The sequence below is a fragment of the Periplaneta americana genome, chromosome 7 (genome assembly GCF_040183065.1).
Source record: "Periplaneta americana isolate PAMFEO1 chromosome 7, P.americana_PAMFEO1_priV1, whole genome shotgun sequence".
Taxonomy (NCBI): Eukaryota; Metazoa; Arthropoda; class Insecta; order Blattodea; family Blattidae; genus Periplaneta; species Periplaneta americana.
The window spans coordinates 188,835,644-188,856,309 of NC_091123.1; the positions used below are offsets into that span (position 1 = coordinate 188,835,644).

The 20,666-nt window shown below is 36.1% G+C and overlaps 2 protein-coding genes across 5 annotated transcripts in view; one reads left to right on the forward strand and one right to left on the reverse strand.

The window, feature by feature from the left end:
* The window catches only part of LOC138702638 (protein-cysteine N-palmitoyltransferase Rasp-like), a 43,991-nt gene extending 34,026 nt beyond the window's left edge, over nt 1-9,965 (reverse strand). Inside the window, exons 1-3 of one of the 4 annotated variants that reach the window (XM_069829964.1) lie at nt 9,745-9,965; nt 4,430-4,586; nt 1,078-1,263 (exon numbers count right to left, since the gene is read on the reverse strand). In XM_069829964.1, coding sequence (XP_069686065.1) covers nt 1,078-1,263; nt 4,430-4,507 — 264 coding nt within the window. In that variant the 5' untranslated portion in view covers nt 4,508-4,586; nt 9,745-9,965. Of the gene's footprint in view, nt 1-1,077; nt 1,264-4,413; nt 4,587-9,627 lie in introns of all 4 variants that reach the window. The other 3 variants (XM_069829963.1, XM_069829961.1, XM_069829962.1) reach the window with 3 other exon arrangements.
* A 434-nt stretch (nt 9,966-10,399) lies between these two features.
* LOC138702639 (endothelial differentiation-related factor 1 homolog) lies at nt 10,400-18,895 on the forward strand. Its single transcript, XM_069829965.1, has 5 exons — nt 10,400-10,689; nt 10,893-10,944; nt 11,227-11,387; nt 11,807-11,900; nt 14,764-18,895. The coding sequence occupies exons 1-5, from the start codon at nt 10,618-10,620 to the stop codon at nt 14,823-14,825; spliced, it is 441 nt and encodes a 146-aa protein (XP_069686066.1). The 5' UTR covers nt 10,400-10,617; the 3' UTR covers nt 14,826-18,895.
* The last annotated feature ends 1,771 nt before the right edge of the window (nt 18,896-20,666 follow it).

Consider the following 20,666-nt stretch of genomic DNA (forward strand, 5'->3'; position numbering starts at 1 on the left):
ATCCTTTTCTTATCCCATTTGAGTGTTTTTGCATAAGTAATTACGTTGTTCGGATTAATTTGCACGCTACTGTAATTAGCGTTAATTGTAAATAATATTCAAATAAATTCAATTTGTCATCCCGTTTTTCAATTCTAAATCAATTTCCAGGTTATATCAAAATTAGTTCATGTTATTCTCTAGATTGGCGGCCGGGTAGCTCAGTTGGTAGAGCAGCTGGCTACAGACTGGAAGGTCCGGGGTTCGATCCCAGGTGGTAACAGGATTTTTCTCGTTGCCAAACTTTCAGAACGCCCCAAGGTTCACTCAGCCTTCTATAAAATTGAGTACTGGGTCTTTCCCGGAGGTAAAAGGCGGTCAGAGCGTGGTGCCGACCACACCACCTCATTCTAATGCCGAGGTCATGGAAAGCATGGGGCTCTACCTCCATGCCCCCCCAGGTGCCTTCATGGCATGTTACGGGGATACCTTTACCTTTTACCTTTTTATTCTCTAGATTACATCAAGGTCAATGACATTATTGTTCCTCGGAAAAAATCAATACTTTCGCATCTGCGCACATCTCACAATTTACGAGCCATGCACAAGGTCACTTCCGATCTTCAGTCAGATACGAATAAAATGAATACTTCTGAATAATTTCAAGTTAGAAATATGGTCGAGCATAAAAAGTCGTATGAAACTTGCCTATAATGGTAATTAAGACGCTAGTATGAAAATTATGAAACTCGCTTGTGCTCGTTTTATAAACAAACATACTCGCGTCTTAATTACTATCATTATAGGCTCGTTGCATAATGTACTATTATACCTGCATTCGTTATAAAGGCAATCTTCTTACATTAAAAGTATAGGGAAAAGGCACAAATACAAAAATTCGCAAAACTGAAAAATTCGTTATTCTGGCATTCATTATAACAAATTTTACTGTATTAAGAACTTTATAACACCTGAAAACCTGTTACTTCTGAACTGAACTGAATGATAATCATGGTAAACCCACTGTATCATAATAATGTCAGAGACTATGATGGAGCATGAACTGGGCCTAGTGATGTGGTCTGGACAATAGATCACCATTCTGAAGTCCATATTGTGCAGGACGAGAAGGAACAGTCCTGCGATGTATACCACAGCTCGACTGCGCAGTTGCAACAGCAAGTACATCAGGCAAGGTTCGGCTGCCAGCGACACCGTTGCTAACAAGCCAACGTGTTGAAGCAAGTACAGCATCGAAACTGTCAGGTACCATATGGGCAGCAGCTGCAATCAAACAAGGTAATAAGCATTATTAATTTTATTAGTGAGCTCTTATTTAAACTACAAACACCAATGAATGACTGAGAACTCACTGCAGGGAATGCTCTTAAAATGTTATTTTTTTACAATCGTTGAACAATGGTCTGAAGTATTAATACTTAGGTGTTACAGAGTACTTCAGTTTCCTAATATAAACCTGGAGGTAATCTGTGTTCACAACGACATTATTGTAAAAGGTGCAAGCTTTTTTAGTCATTATTCTAATTATTCTATTGAGGTGTTCATTAAAACTACTTCTACAATATAATAGTTATAAAATTACAAAAGTTATAAATTTATACTCAGTATGGCAGTGGAAAATGTGACTGATGAATGAAATGGTGCTACACTAAAAGCCAGGTTATGAACCGACTAAACCGGAAGCAACGTTCTGTTGCTCTCTTTCTGAGCTCTATTGCCACATAGTGGCGCGAGTTTCAAAGCGTGTTCAGTGTTTGTCACTGATATGTTTAAAATAACTGTTGTAGCTGTGTTTTCAATTACTAGGGTTGGATAAAAAGTAATGGCAACAGTTCGATATTTCTGACATGGCTTTATTCACAGGGGTACAACATTTACGTACCTTCTATATAGTCGGCCCCCTTATTTATTACCTTTTGCCAAATGTTTGGAAGGCGTTGTACACCATCAGCGCATCCATCTTTGTTGATGTTCCGTATTGACTGCCCTAAAGCATGGATAAGTTCATCTCTGGTATTGTACCGGGTCCCTCGCAGTGGTTCTTTCACTTTGGTGAAAAGATCGTAATCGCATGGATCATATCGGGTGAGTATGGCGGATGTTCCAGTAGTCCGAGTTTTCCGTCTGCCTTGGAGGTACAGCGTGGTGCAGTATTACACCATCAATGTCATACGCCACAATGAACATCTCCTTCACAGCACTTTGTGTAGGGCGCACTTTCTTCGGATGAGGAGAACCGGGATGCTTCCATTCATTTGACTGGCATTTCAAGTTTGGTTCATACGAGCGAGTCCAGGTTTCGTCCATAGCGATGATTCGTCCAAGAAAGTCGTCACCTTCCCTTTGGTACCGGTGCAACAAGGCCTTCCCGGAACGCTTTAACCCATCGTGCAACTGTGCGATATGGCAACGCTGCAACGTCACATGCTTCACGCAGTCCCTGAAAACATTCTTGTGCACTACGACCTCGTGCCACTTCAATTTTGATCCAGGAACGTTGCTCTAGTTTTGTAAGGATGGTCTTAGGGCGCTCGCACTATCCCTATGAAAGTGAACATTTTACACACTGCAGTAGATTGACAGAGTACTGTCGCTGGTGGCTACACTAACTCATCTAGCTGGCAACTCTCGAACGCACCATCGTCACGTGACAGCAGTGTTGCCATTACTTTTTATCCAACCTATGTATTAATTTAATAAAGAATTATATAACGAATTCAAACATTTCAGTTAAACGAACGGACAACGATTCGATTCAAATAATAATAATAATAATAATAATAATAATAATAATAATAATAATAATAATAATAATAATAATAATAACGATAATAATATAGTATTATCTAATTTATATCAACATAATTATGGTAATTTTTATTTTATTTTCAGTCGTCGTTATAAATCGAATTAACTATTTGGCTATTTTTGTACATCGATAATAATTTAAATGGATATGATTTTAATTTTATATTTATACTGACTGAGTCATGTATATTCAATTATTATTATTATTATTATTATTAATTCTCATATATATCAACAAGCTAATATACGAATTTATAAAAAAAAATCATTTCTGTCTCTCAAGACTTAAAAATCCGCTTCCTTTTTGTATCGTAACATTCGGGAGAATTCAGTACTCTATTTCAAGTACTACTGTATATAGTTATCGATAACACTATCAATAATATTAGTAATTAAAATTACTGTTTTAAGAAAGCACCAGCTAGTGACGCTGGTACAAAATGTGACTCGTAATCCACGTGGTATTGCAAATGAACTGGGAAGTTTGGCTGCACTGTCTCAGTGATTCCATTGCCAGATTTTCGTTAACAGACGACATTTTCACGTGAGGTCCAATGAAAAGCTCCGTTCTCCTTCTCCCCTCCACCCCCCACACTCAACGTGTCATCGCTGCACAGGCTACCCCTCTAACCCGCACTTTCCTCTCGCCCACGCTACTACTTCCTGTTTAGTCGGTTCATAACCTGGCTTTTAGCATAGCTGGTTGGGTTGCTTCCGCAGTGCTGGAGCCACCATATGAGACTGAACTACAAAAGGAAGACTGCAACAAAGAGCGAAATTTAAAAGTTTGTGTTTAAATGGTTTGAATGATATGGAGATAATGTCTGCTTTGTATATGTGTTTTGGAAACAAATGCAACTTCCTGAATTGGTCTGAATTTTCTGTTCTTCCTCCTCTTTCCAGGATTACATTTAAAAACTTGTACTAGCATTCTGAGATATTCAATTAAACATTTTTAAAGGTTTTACTTATGTGCACTTAAATTTTACACGGAGGAATTATTTAATAATCTTTCAACATGGAGGACCTGATATGTTTAAGGGTGCAACTGATAGAAATTTAAATTACAACAATACATGTAAGTTATTCTTTCCTGGTTTGACAATAATGTTCTTTTTTTCTTGTACAGAGGAGGACCCAAAGGCCTGCATCGCGCCAGAGGCTTATTGTGCCTACCACTCCTATTCTGTGAATGTCGAACAGCTGCGCTCTTGTACAAGTACAGCATGTCGCACCGTGTACTTAACCTGGGCTATTGCATGGATGATGATGATGATGATGATGTGAATTAATGCTGGCGAAATGAGTCCCAGGTCCAACGCCGAAAGTTACCCAATTGCTTCAATTGGTTGAGGGAAAACCCCGGAAAAAAACCCAACCAGGATTTGAATCCGGCCTGCTCATTTCACAGTCAGACGTGCTAACCACTACCCCATAGCGGTGGACTACAATAATATATTACACATATTTCGCCATTAAAACCTATCATACATTTCACATGCATTGAACTTACACATTTTCAAAAAATTAATTAATCAGATTATGTCAGTTTATACAGTATCGGCAACATACTGAATTGTATCATTCGCAGAGCAGCACATATACCTCCTTGCAAGCATACCGCACAACCTCGGCCACCAGAAGATGAACGCACACCCAGGGAGCAGCAGTGCAGAGGAAGGGCGACCAAATGGCCCATTCAAAATCTGATACATCTTTCTTCTGATTGAGAAATGACCAACCAGGAGAGAAAATGCCGCCATTATTGTATTTGTAATCTGCAAAACAGCAATACACAATCAATCACCAGTTTTAATAATGATTTATAAATGATACAAGATTTATGTTTGTATTTTTATTTCGTATTTTAAATAAAGAAGAAAGGATACCATTCAAGTAGCTTTTCTTTTCATTTAATTTACTGTAACAAAAAAATATGTGAACACGTGATTTCTACCTTTGCTTGCAATAAATAAATTGGTCCTCAAATTTGGAGCAAGTGGCAGCATTTCTGACTAGGTACATATTGAGTGGAAAAGGATTAGATTCTAGGCAAGCAAAAGACAATGGACAATCAAGGAATCCACTATTAGTGATATCTAGCATTGGTTCACAGTTCTCAATGACACAATGGGCCAAAGAACCCCAATCTTGAAAAAAAAAAGTTGGTAAAGAGGTTAATTAATTCATTCATAGTATTCTGTCCAAGGGCAAGTCTTTCACTGCAAACCCAGCATTCTCCAGTCTTTTCTATTTTCTGCTTTCCTCTTTGTCTCCTCATATGATCCATATATCTTAATATCGTCTATCATCTGATATCTTCTTCTGCCCGAACTCTTCTCCCGTTCACCAGTACTTCCAGTGTATCCCTCATTAGTCAATTTCTTCTCAGCCAGTGACCCACACAATTCCTTTTCCTCTTCCTGATCAGTTTCAGCATTATTCTTTCTTCACCCACTCTTATCAACACAGCTTCATTTCTTATTCTGTCTGTCCACTTCACATGTTCCATTCGTCCCCATATTCACATTTCAAATGCTTCTAGTCGCTTCTCTTCACTTCGTCGTGATGTCCATGTTTCTGCCCCATAGAATGCCACACTCCATACAAAGCACTTCACTAGTCTTTTCCTTAGTTATTTTTCCAGAGGTCCGCAGAAGATGCTCCTTTTTTCTATTAAAAGCTTCCTTGGCCATTCCTATCCTCCTTTTGACTTCCTGGCAGCAGCTCATGTTACTGCTTACAGTACACCCCATGTATTTGAAGCTGTCCACTTGCTCTACTGCCTCATTTAAAATTCGCAAGTTTATCTTCTGCATTTAAGAGTCATAATTACAAAACTCCACAGTACAATCTATTCCTCGATTATATAAGGGAAGAGTGGCTGCTGCACCTATCAGAACAGACTATTTGACATATACATAAAATAGATAACAGCCTAGAGAAAAAAAATAACTCTACAACGTAAAAAAATACGTACATATATACAAACATTTTGTTTAGGATATAGGCCTAGCTCTTTTACTATGCTGTTACAATAGCAATGAATCAAATAAACATAGGAATATAACAAAATTAAAACATAAAATACAATATTACCAGGTTATCATTGAAATATTGGTACTTGTTTACTTTAGAGGCACCAATTTACTCATCACCTCATCTAACCCACTCTAACCCTGTCATATTCCTCAGCCTCATGTCACCTAGTTATCCTCTCACAAACCTAATATTTAACTAGGGATCCCAGACGTCCCATTTCACCCAGGACAGTTCCACCAATGGATTGGTTCAGAAAATGAACTGGAACTCTCTTAAATCCCTTGGTGATTTGAACGTTCAGGAAATTCTACAGTAAGTTTTTCATTAATAAAGAACAGTGCATCTAAAAGTGTTGCAGCAAGATCGCAGCAAATTTTTGCCCACTTAAATAAGATAATCTTGACTTACAATAAAGATATTCAAGTGTTATTACTAGGGCTAGGATTTTGATGAAATTGCATCTTTTTTCTAGTAAGCCAGAAACATAGCTGCTTTAGTATTTATATGTTATGTGATAAACTGAGTGTTTTAAGACATATTTGTTACGGCATTTTTTTGCATTTTTTGTCTGTTTCAACTCATTAGAGCATCTTTTGTTTTATTCGGTCTTTTTTTTTTTTGGCATTTTCCTTTAATTTTGGCCATAAATCCCCCATTATTAATGTAAAATAATATTTCCTTTGATATTTTCTTTACATATTTTGTCCATTAATACTCATTATTTTGTATAATATTTTAATCGTTTTTCTACACAAATATTGCCATTTTAACATAGTACACCCCACGTAATGGATCAGTCCAACCACCCCTTCAATATACACTCCTCTATCCTGTTAATTCCGGATAAGAGAGGCCTTGTGGTAGACACACGGAAACTAAAAGTAAAGTAAATCCATGGCGCTACAGCCCATGAAGGGCCAAGACCGACCAGCCGACTGCTGACCTCACGTCCACATACTGACGCAGAAGTGAATGATTATACATGGAAACTACATCAGATAAAATAATTAATTAAAGTGTACTACTTAGAAAAAATTATGTAAAATTTAATTTAATTACTAGTCTAAATATTAAGTAGTACAAAACCTCTTTTCCTACTAAGCCAATTATGTAAGATCAATTTTAGGGCATTTTTAAGGGCATTTTTGAAAGATTTTTAGGTCATAAATGCATTGTTTTCAGAACATTTTTTCATGATTTATAAGTCATCAAAATCGTAGCCCTAGTTATTACCCTTCTGCTTGAGCCTACCTGGCTCAAATGATCCCTTTGAGAGATTTTCTTCTCTCACATGAACAGTTTGTGGTCCAAAGAGGAAAACAAGCTTCTAGTAAATACCGTAAAGACAATTCTGTTGTTGAAAACATTTTACAAAGACCTTACTTGTCTGAAGTTCTTTGGAATGGCATCTTCTTAATAGTTTGAAGTGTTCATTCTTCCGAGAAATAACATAGCCCTTCAGAAACTGAAAGTGTGAGGGATCCCTAATTTAACTCGCAATATTTACGCACCAGAAGTGGGTAAAATACAGTGCAATATGTCAGACGCTACCACTGACAGGCCTTTGTGCCAAATATGGAGCCATTAAAGTAAACAATTATTAATGAAATGTATCAAGTCTACTTATCTACGTAATCTGCAGGAAATTTAAATTACAGGAGCTGGGAGAATACGAATGAGAACGAAACTTCTACAGTGACTCTGAGAGCACTGGGCTTATAAGCCAGGGGGCCCGGGTTCAAAACCAACTCCACTCTGAATGTATAACTTGTGTTGGGCTAAGTTCGTGGCCAATGCAACACAGATTTTTTTTTTTCCGAATACTTCGGTTCCCAACAATCTTTCATCATGATTCATCACGAGTGTAATGTGGATTCCCCACCCGTGGTGCACTCTGGGTAGTCTCTGACGAACTAAGTGGTCCACGCTTCTCGGCACTAGTGCCATCTATGGGCCTACTCGTAGTCAAGGTCCAGCCACTGGACAAAAAAATAATACATATCTTACAACATAAAATATTAAATTTATCGGCTACCAAATATCGAATTACTTCAGGTCAATGAGCGTTCGACTTTGCCCAAGAGGCAGTGCCCAGTATGGGCCGGTATGCACTACCATCTAAAATAAAAACTCGCTTTTACCATACCAGCAGAAAATATAGACTGGAAAACTTTCATTATGTTCAACTAGTCTTTCATACACTTTGAAATCCAGGATGTAAGATGTCTGAAACATTTGATTTTGATATTTGACATAAACATAACAGCTGGCATCTCATATTCTTTGCTTAAACACTTGTAAATTCGTTGTTTTATCGAAAACCATGATTTGCCACCCCAAGAATAGTTGTGATCTATTAATTTCAAGCTTGCAGACAGTCGTGATATTTCTAATGAATAGGCTTACTAACCTGATGGCACAGCGCCTCAAGGCTCAAGCCTCCAATGATAAGTAAAAAAGGATCTAAATACCAAGTTCAGCTAAAATTACTATGTCTGTTGATTTTGTAGGATATGGTAGTAATCTGTGATGACATTATGAGAGATCTAACAATTCCAGGAGCTTAAAAGCATACTGTACTGTTAAGGTCTTAGAATCTATGGTATTCGCCAGAATTTTATTTATGTTGAGGAGGCATTCTCTGCTTCAAAACAGAAAGTTTTCACAGCAGGACAAAGATAGTTGACATAAACTCTAGTCAATTTGACAGAAGCTTGGCAGAAAACTTCATGCAGAGGCTTATCAATCCCATACAAACATCATACTTACATTCCCAATTTAAGATTAATACAAAATGGAAGACAGGTAAAAAAAAAGATTGTTGAAAGATTTAACTTGTAGGCCTAAACACAAACATAACATAACCTGTAGTGATACATGCATCTCAAACTTGTATGAACATTTCTATATTGAATACAGGCGAAAGTACATTCAGGCCTTCGGGGATATACTGACTTCAATGTGAAACCACCAGAGCTTTGTAGTTTGTTATATATAATAGATTCTATTCAAATTTCGACTTCAGAATGCGAATGCACATTAGTACAATGAACGATATCTGGACTAAGAAAAGAAATACTCTTCTTAGTAAAAGAAATTCTAGGCTTTTGTCCCCAAAAATGTAGTGTCGGTATTTAATCCCTTGCCTTATGTGCAATTATTGTGGCTGCGATCTGGATGGAGGTCTGCAGAGGAGACTGCATGCCAATGAAATAACCTTGAAAAAGAAGTGCAGTACGAGTCCTTACGGAGTCTATTCTAACTAAGAAGATTTCAACAGTACCCTCTGAAATTTTTTTCCAACTAATTACAGCACTGCCAAGAGGGTAACTATTTACTTTAGTGATATCGCAGTTCTTGACGTACCCATTGTGCCACAAGTGAAACCAACGGGTGAGGCTGGGAATAGGGGGTTTCGGGTGGGGAGAAACTTGAGATATCTACACAACAGTGAGGTGTTGCATCATTCACGTAGTGCATTGTGTTTGTGACATGGCATCATTTAACATATAGATAACTAACCTAACTTCTAAAGCATGGATGGAAGTTACACAGAAAGAAGTGGGAGAAATAATGAATACGAACGGTATCGCTAAAATAAATAATTACGTAAACATATAACCATGAAGCACTAGATAACTCAAGTTTTTCTTTCCTTGGACATTACTTTAATTATATTGACAACACATGTCTCATTGCCACAAACATGGACATGACCAGCTTATGAGAGACTGCCAATTGACTTAACCTTTACCAAAAAGTTTATAAAGTACTCACAGTTCCCTGCCAAGTACACGTTATACAATGAATAAACAACTCCTGAAACCCAAATCACGAAATATGTCCATATTTCAAGTTTAGGTAAATCACAATACATTTTAAATTATCTACTACCGGCAAGATTTATCATCAACTTCACAATGTACCGCAACCATATAATGAAAGAAATAAAAGTAGTGAGCCGAAATATTTTATGTCAATCATTTCCTTGTGCTCTTTCCCTTATCTCTTATCATAGAAATAACTCCACTCTATATTTCTTTAAAAACATACACACTATACACAATATCAAAACAAGGTTGGTAATGTTCGTTTCTCCACGGTTGACTTGATGCTTGCTTCGCGAAGCATCAAATTGGCCGTGGTATCACATCACAGCTGCACATGGGTGTCAATATTGTCACTTCACAAATTATTTTTCACCAACGTTTGAACAATAAAATTTTCATATTTCACCAACTTCATTGCAGGGCGAAATTATTGTATGCAAATGTGAAAGCTCCTGTATATGTACAGTGTTTTTTCTTACTACAAACATACAAAAAGAATTTAAAAATTCACCAGAAATCCATTATAGAAAGGTTCACACTATTTAACGACCAACGATTTTGGCAAGGTGGATATTGTCATATCTGGCAACACTGATGCATTCTGAATAATCTTTTTTCGATCCGTGTGATTCGTCCGATGAGTGCGATTAGTGAACGCTTCGTGTTAAAGGCCACTTCCCAACGGTTTTATCTATGACACCAACTGAACAACTGTGAGCAGAGATCTAAGCGGAACAGTCAGCAGAGCGCAGCAGCCAGCAGGTTTGAGCTTTATGAACTGAACGGGTCGTGCAGAAAGGAAACCGAATCAAGTCATAAAGTGAACAAGAAAACCTATATTTTTATGTTGTATATTTTTGGGAGTGAAATTATTCAATTAAGGTTTCGAAGGCCAGCGCTGTAATACACTTTTGGATACCACATCAAATCCTAGACAATGGCTGATTGGGAAACAGTTACAATTCTTAGAAAAAAGCCTCCAAAGGCATCTGCAATGAAATCAGAACAGGTATGATTAGTCTCTTAACCTTAATGTTGTTGCACTTACATACATTGAGATAGGATATTCCTTGCCGAGTCAAATTATTCCATGTATTAGTGACATGCAATTTGTCAGTCTTGATGCCTCTGGGAAAGTAACGACTTTAACCTTTATTTAAGTGTATTAACGATTGAAATTATTGCACATTATTTCAACATAATTTATTTCAGGCCATCAATGCAGCTCGTCGACAGGGTTTTCAAGTGGATACTCAGCAAAAGTGTAAGCGGACTCGGCCTAAGACTGAAATAATTTGATTATAATCAGTGTATTCAATTTTACCGGATATAAAAATCGTTGTAACATGTTAGCTACGTGCACAATTAAAAAAACACGTGAAAGACACATTATATGTTTTCCGAAGTAATCAACATGTATAAAAAAATACTTTTCTTAGATATTCCGGTGTTTTAATAATTGGAAATAAATCTAATACATCCTGTTGTAATGAACATGTAAAACGCTTCAACAATTAGCAGAGTTTACATGACACTGTTTTTTCAGGGGGAGCTGCAACAAACAAGCAGCACGTCACCACAAAAAATACAGCCAAGCTGGACAGAGAGACCGAAGAACTGAAACATGATAAAATTCCGCTGGACCTTGGTCGAATGATTCAACAGGGACGTCAATCGAAAGGATGGAGTCAGAAGGAACTGGCAACTGTAAGATTTGTATATACCGGTCTAGTGGTTGTCTCCATATTAGCTTGTCGACATTATCTAGAAACAGTCTCATTTTAAAACTTTTAACATTTTTTTGGTTAAACTAGTGCTGAGTTTGTTCCTATGATTTCGGAAACACACCTTCAGCTGTCTCCTCTGTAATACCAACATAACTTTGGTGACATTACGAAAGTTTTACGTTATGTACAATCTGCATATATGAATCTGTGACAGGTTAGGTTAGTTTAAGCTTTTATTATGCCTTGCATATACGCTGAACGAAAGCTGATTTTTTTTTTTTTTTTTTTTTTTTTTTTTTATCAGTAGTAAGGTAGTGTAATGGCGAATTTTCCCTTCCGAAATTATCGGAACAAACTCAGCGCTAGTTTCTCCCATTTTTTTTTTTTATTTATTTATAGAAAGTAAATGAGAAGCCGCAAGTCATCAATGATTATGAAGCTGGACGTGGAATTCCCAACCAGGTTGTTATTGGGAAGATTGAGAGAGCTATTGGTAAGTGTATTTCCCTGTTACAACAGTTGTTAGCTGGAAATATGTCACTTAATTGCAGATGTACTCCTCCTTACCCGATGACAACCTGAAAAAATTAATTTTTTTCATTTGGTCAACGAGATTTACGCAGTATACTTCGTCCATATGATATGAAAGCTAAAAATAGCCTGACAGTAGAGTGCTTTCAGAATAAGGCATATAAGATGGAGCTAGTTCAAGCCGGTCTCTGTCGACTAGCCAATCCTAGTGAGGCAGTCTTGCCTAGTAAAATCCAAACAAAGTCTCTCTGACACGTCGCTTTTTCCTTTCTTGCGCGCCCCATATTTATACACAGGATTGTATTTTAAGCTGTGTCATTCAATAGAGATACGAAATCTGAATCTGGCAGTACAAGAACTGAATTCGTACGTCGCCTGGTTCGCATGTTATCGCTTTAAGACTAAACAATGATATTTCCAAGCCTTAACACCAAATGCTAGTGTGAAGTCTCTCGCTATAAACAGAGATAGATTTAGATTCTTTTCAAATTCAGAGATGGACTGTTTTCTGTGTGTACTGAAGAGTCTTTATTGAACAATAATAATTACGTACAGTAGCAATGTCTCTTGAAAGGATTCAGGTGGGTCTAGTGTTTCGTCTGTTACACGCAAAAGGAAAATTCTACACTCACAGGCGAAGGTGGGCTATGGTACGATTTTCACTTCTCATCGTAATATTACACACAGTGTAAGAAGAAATATCGCAAAAAGTATGAGGTAATTGGTTGATATTGTAAAGATCAACACCGTCCTCTCTTTTTCAATTATTAATTATAAGAAAGAGTATTAACATGCCTCCTTAAGAACAATGGAATGTTTTAAGATAAAACAATAATTAATTACATTTCCAGGGGTGAGGGGGTAAGATTTACCCCCAGAAATTTATAGATGTAAATAGTACAGTTTTTACAGTCCTAAAATATTAGAGAGCTTTATAGTATAATTTTACCTTTCTTTGTGACCAAAATTTCAAGTTTATAATTTTTTATTATTTTAATGAGAAATGTTAAATGTTATGTTTCATTTAATGACACTCGCAACTGCAGAGGTTATATCAGCGTCACCGGATGTGCCAGAATTTTGTCCCGCAGGAGTTCTTTTACATGCCAATAAATCTACTGACATGAGCCTGTCGCATTTAAGCACACTTAGATGCCATCGACCTGGCCCGGGATCGAACCCGCAACCTTTTTAATGAGATAAAAGAACTTCAAAGTCATTTTACTATAGTAACAAAAATAACAAAATTCGAACCACTGAGGCAATGACAGGAAATTAATGTTGTTTTTGTGTGTTCAAAACATCACAACAATGAATTGAACGGAGTTACGCAATAAGAGACCAACCACCAGAAACCTGTTTTCGAGATATTGACCATTGAAGTAACTCTGGTTATTTATTAAACATTTTACGCAAGAAGTATTGTAACACTCATACTATTGAAAAAATAACACAATTAATAATAAGAAAATGCTAACCGATTTTTAATATAAGACCAGCAATTGATTTTTTATAAGTACTAGCTTTTGGTTTTTTATTTATCGATTGAAGTATCATTAATATTAAGCTGTTGTTATGTAGAGGTCTGTCGCTAAATTATTTCAAGAACACAAATGTAATATGTAATTATTTAAATTGGTAATAGTTGGGTGAAATAGAAGTACTTATAAGTTAGATTTACTTTTGCTTATCGTAGGCGTTATTATAGAATAGTTTTTAATTATAGTCCTAGGTTTATTGCATCTACTATTTATAGATTTAGGTTTATTTCATTTACGTTTATTTTATTTTATTTCATGTAATTGTAATTATTGTATATTATATATCACTGCCACCGGGTGTATACCCAATTATAGTGTTAATAAATACATACATACAAGTTTTTTCAAAAGAAAATGACAAATGGAAAAGAACGGTAAGACCATACATTAATATATAGGCTACTCTTCACTTTGTTCTTATCAGAGGTGGGCATTTTGTAATTGATTACACAATTACTAAAGCTGTTATTTATCAGAAGTGCGAAGGAGGTAAAAATATGAGTTTTAACATCATGTTTTAATTTATTTTATTGTTTACTATAAACTTTATCAAAATTAACATATAACATAATGTTTAATTCAAATAAATTTCATAATATGTAACTTTTTTTTCTTCTTCCGTAATTCAAATTTGCTCATTATTCAGCCTCTGTTCAAAGTTTTGATCTAAGGGTCTATTGGCTTTTGGACTGTGTGTCATTGTGGCGAATGAAAACAGTTTTAAGTTAATCTTGGAATGCACGCATCCTAGTTTTAAGTTAGTTGATAATATAGCATTGTTAATCTCCCCCCCCTCCCCCATCACAATGATGGTAGGAATTGTCCTGAAAATTGCACAAGACAAAATTCTTACCTCTGCCCTGAAACAAATAAAGAATTCGTTAATTGTAGCAGTGCTGTAATGCCTGTTCACACCCACATCTATTTTAAATATATTCCACGAGTTCATAAGAGGCTAAGCTGCCATAATGTGCATGCATAACAGTACAGTGCTTTTTTTTTTACATCAAATCATGTGTCTGCGTGTTTCTAAATAATATTATATGAGGTGAGGTATGCATTAATAATATTGGAAGCAGAGTCATTAATACTGATCGTTGAAGGTGGCAAAGTGCTCATAATCCAGCAGATGTGGGTCCATACTTCAGTGCTCTGTGTATTTCTGAAGTGTAGAATAATTCTTTATTGATAACAGGCACTCGTGTTGTAGTGTAAATTAGTTACATATGTCTAATTATTGTATATATGACAGTGTAAATTAAGATACACATTTCTGTCCAACAGGAATAAAATTGCGTGGAAAGGATCGCGGCAAACCAACCCTGCCCCCTGGGACCAAGAAGTAAGCCCGTCCCTGGGGGCAAGAAACTCCAATGCACTCTGTCCTTCTAAAGATAAAAGCTGAAATTGCAGTGCGATCTCCTCAAGATGAAAAGTCCGAATCCATTATCATCTTAACACAATGCTGCAACAGTACATTCTGAATGGTGGGAAAACAACATTTTGTTCGGAATATGTAATTTCAATTGCATGGACTAAGCCAAATTTTTTAATGGTTAGGTAAGAAATACTGTAGGATGTGTGCATTAAAATAAAATTAACAAAGAATGACAAGTTAAGTTTATTTCCAATGGATGTTACACATTGCAAACTAGGGAATTAAACAATAATGAACTGCGCGGGCTTTGAACATGATAGCATAACACTGGGAACAAAGGTGGGCAGTTAGAGTTTTTTTTATGGGTTGTATTGTTATTTTAAACCTTATGGTTGAACACATTGTTTTTTCTTTATTTGTTCTGTTTTTGGGTAAATTGATTTTTAATGCACTGTTTGTAAAAAAAGGAAAAAAAATTTCATGTAGTTATTAATAATTCATGCCTGTGTGTAAGGATTTCTGTATTATTAATTACATGGATATGGTTTCTTAATCACGAAATGACTTTAATTTGTCGTATGTACCTTCATCTCTTACCTCTTAAGAATGTAAGTCTGAAAAGAAAAAGTCGGTAAATATGGTCTTGTGCATTTAACTTAGAATTCAGGAGGAAAGACTACAGACTACAGGTGTTAGTAAATGTATAGGTCTAAATTCGTAGTTCTATCAGAAATGTGATACAAGGTGTCTTAATACCACTCAAATTACAACAGCATCTTGTACCTTTACTATTAGGCCATACAGAAGCAAATTCTACGTGGAAAATTGTAGAAAAAATAATAAATACATCACAAAATAACAAAGGTACTAAAGAAATTATGTAAAACATGACAAGAATAAAATGATTAAAATCTTTATAAACTAATTAAATGTCCCATTTAAATGACATTAAACAAATGATATTGACTACCAATCCTGTATCCATTACTGTACTGTTACTGGCAGAACTTAGTCAAAGCATATGTGCAAAGTTGCTATGATATTTCCTTATACAAAATCCTTTCTTTCTTGTCCCATCTCTCGACTGATCAGAGTATCGGTTCAACAAGATGAAGTGAATCTAGTGGACAAAAAATTAAATATATACAGAATATTTTTACTTTTACAATTTTTCTAAAAAAATTGGTAATTATCAAGACTGAATATGTATGTAAAAACAAACTTGTTATGAATATGCAATTAAAATTAATACACAATGTCCTGTAAAATGGAATCCACCTTTCAATCCTAATACCACAAATCAGTGCACATTGCTGCTACCCTCCCAACACATTCTGTCTCCTTACATCATCATCTTCTGCCTCTCTGTTGGCAGCCGCCAGATACTTTCTTCACTGTCCTTTCACTTGCATTCATGTTACATATTCAAGCCACCTCAACCTGTTAGCTTTTATTTCAGATACTATATCTGGTTTTTATACTCTACATCTCTCGAAACTGCTGACATAAAACTCTTACCCTAAGTTTACTTTCACTTAATAAAATCCCAAAGTTATGGATCTATGCTTGGATGCATAACTAGCATTCTATTAATATTTCAACATTAAAGTAAATTCCTTTTGTCCCATGTTATGTTTTATCACTAATATTTTTGGTGTGTTAAGACTGATCACACACACACACTTTCATAAATATAAATTGCAGGAATTTAAATCTGGGGACTTGTACCTCTATAATCCTATCACACGGTTATCAAATACCTTTCTACTCTTGTCACTGAAAAATTTGAATTGTGATCGCATTGTTCCCCAAGAAATAGTCTGTAAGTTTTCTTTTCTTTTGCCAGCTTGCTGAAGAAAGAAGTCTATCAACATATCATTGATAATAATTATCTCCTCAGGGAACATCAGTCTGATTATTCTATACACACTGATCACAATTTTCACATACATTACTCATGACTGGCATACAGGACCAATTGAGGCATTCTCTGGAACAATAACTTAACTAGAAAATCTTGAATTTGAAATACAAAGCATCAGACATTGAAATGTTTCTAGAGGGCACTGTGTTTGTTAGAGGGGGAGGAATATTTTGTGAGTTGGGAAATATACAGCATATGCTGAAAACGTAAAAACAACGTAATGTGGGTTAAGTCATTAGTCCAGGAAATGCCTCAATAGTTCTGACTGTTAATGTAACTGCTGAAGTAAAATTATTGGAATTCGTCAGTATGAAATGCTATCTGCACCTAGTATCAGGAGTTGCTGAATCAGGTGCTTAATTTTAACAATTTTATAGTGGATTTTGATGTTCTTCATTGGATACTGACTTTCTCAGACCAGCTTCTTAATCTCGTCCAATGTTTCTGTAATTGTAATAAGCCATTTATTTTGTTGAGCATTCATCATGTTGCATATATTTTGATATTTACTTGCTAATATGCAATTCAGATATTTCCTATTAAATTTCTTTGGTGTCACTACACACACTTCATGAAGTGCCACTTATACAGAATTCCCTGGCTTGTCCCAATAAGTCTAGGCTGATGATTCATGTCTACTGTGCAGTTTATTTCATATCATACTACTCTCCAGTTCACGGGGGCATTGTTGTTCAACAAACAGTGACAATATATTTGCTTTTTTTTGCTGCTATTGCAGCACCTAATGAAAGTCGTAAGATTATTTTCTTCAGCGAGACTTCATCTTTCTACTCTAAGTATTACATAATGTCCTATTTACGTGTTCATTCTAGTAGTTAATTTGATCCAGTGGTGCTGAGAAGCCAAATTGGCATTGCTATATAAAGAGACAGTTCTAGCAGCCTCCAAAAGAGTAGATAAATAGGTATTCTTTCCGCAGGTTATCTTGGTAGCTGAAAAAAAGATGTGCAGGGAGAGAGATACAATGCGACTTCGAAATACTGATTTTTCTTGGTGTGATATTTCGAATTTTTTAACTGCAATCCTCTCAATGTTTCAATATTTGTATTGCAATTAAAATATCCCTATTAAAGAAACACATTATGTTGGTACTATGATTTAACTAATCTTGATATTTTCCTTTAATGCGCTGACAATTGCTGGGCAAACTGCTGGGATTATTTCTCCAATAGCCTGTTTTGAAATTCGCAAAAGGTATTGAAGGATTGTAAACGAATCCCCTGTCACCAAGAATCGTAAAGTCAGTGCGAACCTAGAATATTTACATATACAGACAATCAACAAAGAATAGTGTTTTACATGCTTTGTTAATTACACAATAACATTCTTCAAAGAATGAATTAAGTTTAGTACAATAAATACTGTCCTATCTTGACTTGAGATTGGTTCTCGCATGTTGGTGGCTGATTTTTTTAAACCTTGGTCCAATTTTAATCAATAATTCTCCAGAATTGGTGGATATCATCCGAGTAGTCCTAAGGTTTTTATACTGGCCGCTTATTTCTTGAAAGTTTACAGCACTTAACAAATTACTCCTTAGTCGCTTCTTGTACAGTTCCGTAGGTCTATGCTTCTTTCTGTTGAGAATGTATCCTATTACTACCAAAGCGCAAATAGCAGTTAGCAAAGCTTCCTCGTTTTCCATGGCCGTGCATCGTGCGAGATAGAATGAAGCTAGAAAGGTGTTCGAGGTTGCGCGCTGCTCAGATGGTTCGTATCGTGTGCACCGCTTGTTCAGTTTACTCCGTGCATTACATGTAATGCCGCGTTACTGCCGCAGGGCATCCTTGTATTCCGGGCCTTAGGTATTCACAGTTAGAAGAGGGAAATTTACAAGATCTGTGGTTGCCTATTAATATTAATAAGAAGATTGATTTGGTTTAAAATTTCTCATCCATGAAGATGGTGAGAGTTTTGTTTAGTTTAATTTCTATATAGAACACGGTTGAATGCTGAATTGAGTAATCCTAAGCAGGTATTGTCACTATTGTATGTTTGATGACAATGTCTTAAAATTTCTTAATTTTGTTTTATTTATTGTATTTCATTAATTATACTGTATTGTACATTTAAAATAATGAATTTATTTTCCATTTATTTGTTTTCTTGAGAAAATATAAAGATACATCTCCCATATCCTTTCCCAGCACTACACACCAACATATAATTATATATTGTTATACTCTACACACAAAACACGCTGTGTAGTAAAGTTGCATGATGGAGCTCCTGATGAAAGCTGCTCAATCAGTCAGTCTTTGAAAGATGAACAGATCTTCGTTAATGGACAATTTCGAACTGATGGAATTGCAAACATACCTAAAATAGTACCTGATGATATTTTTGTAACAGTACAACTGCTAAAGAAACTCCAGGTTCAAAACAGAGGCAGCTACCAAGAAATTTGCATGGACAGTACTATATTATTCTGATTATGGATGCTGTAAGCAGTTCTAAAACGTTGGAGATATTCAAATCCAAATACCCAGTGTTCATCTCAGAATTTAATCTGTCGCTGAAAAGTGATTTATACGAGAGTGACAATGTATTACTGGTACATACAACTAAAATTATTACGACTTTACTGCATACAAATAGTCGTTGCTTTAATCAATTATATTTTCTAAATAAACATTGTCTAGTCAACTGTCCGAAGACACGTCTGAACCTCACAAGGCACCACTTATGAGGCAACTAGGCCAGGAGATAATGGGGTAGGGTGGTCAGTTCCTTTCCCCTCCATTGCATACATCAGGCTCGGTTCAAAATAGGATGCGTCGAGTGAATAAACGGGTCTTAACTGAGGAAACATTAAATGAAATAGGTTTTCGATTAGAGCGAAGCCCTCAGAAATCTTTGCGCAGATTAGCCTAGGAAGCAGAGGTGTCAAAAAACCTCATTTCAACCACACCACTAAATTGTTGAAGTTAAAATCGTACAAAATCCGTGTAGTGCATCACATAAGTGAAAGTGAACTACAGAAAGTGCCCGGGAAAGTGCGAAGCGATGTCAAGCAGCTTGAATGCCGAAGATCACCATTTCCAGCAATTACTACAATAAGGTAAGCCTTTTATTTCAGTATTATGAGTTTTTTGTCGCAATTTACGGTCACCGTTTGGCGGGAGACGGACGACCCGTATAGCATGTGGAGAGTGGACGTGTTGGCTCGAACGCGCTGTATTTACGCATAAAACTTGTGGCCGGACAGACTACAGCCTAATACAGATTTTTTTATTAAAGATATTACCAAGTTTAGCAAATTACTTATAGAGATAGATAACTACGTCTTTGAGAGATATAGACCTATAGCCCTTCATGCATTCTCAAGTACTTTCTCCGTTCATCAGGTTTACATCTGAGCTCTTGCAACAAATTAAGCCCGGTTCAGACGGTGCGTGTTTTTTTTTTGCGCTGATGGGTAGCCTACTTGCTTTGGTGGCTCCTTGGATGGCTAGCTTGCTGGATTTCGAGGGTACGTTCCTTGCTACTTTTCGTGATGGTTTGCAGGCTGGAACCAAAGATCATCATATAATATCTCCACTGAAACCATGTCGCCATGTTCGTTGTTTTCCAACTAAACCTGTTTTTTTTCTATATTCTTTGGTTTCTAAGAAACAACAATTAAATATCGGACTTTAGCTGTTTTGCACTTATGGCTTAATTACCTTATTACGACATTTACTACTGTTAATGTAGGACTTTAGTCGTTTTCCACTCACGGTTTAGTTTCTTTTTGACCATGAGTGTTGGCAACAAATGAAACAGCAGATTATTTCCTAATTTGAACTGTGAAAAGAGCAACGAGATAGAAAGAGAAGACTATAGAGTGGTCATGTTGTCCTGTACAGCGCTCTTTGCGGTGCC

Bases quoted from the DNA above. Each gene is read 5' to 3' on its own strand.
- LOC138702639 (XM_069829965.1), top strand. From the start codon at position 10,618: ATGGCTGATTGGGAAACAGTTACAATTCTTAGAAAAAAGCCTCCAAAG. The intron at 10,690-10,892 runs GTATGATTAGTC...AATTTATTTCAG, and splicing joins CTGCAATGAAATCAGAACAG to GCCATCAATGCAGCTCGTCG. The intron at 11,901-14,763 runs GTAAGTGTATTT...TCTGTCCAACAG, and splicing joins GAAGATTGAGAGAGCTATTG to GAATAAAATTGCGTGGAAAG.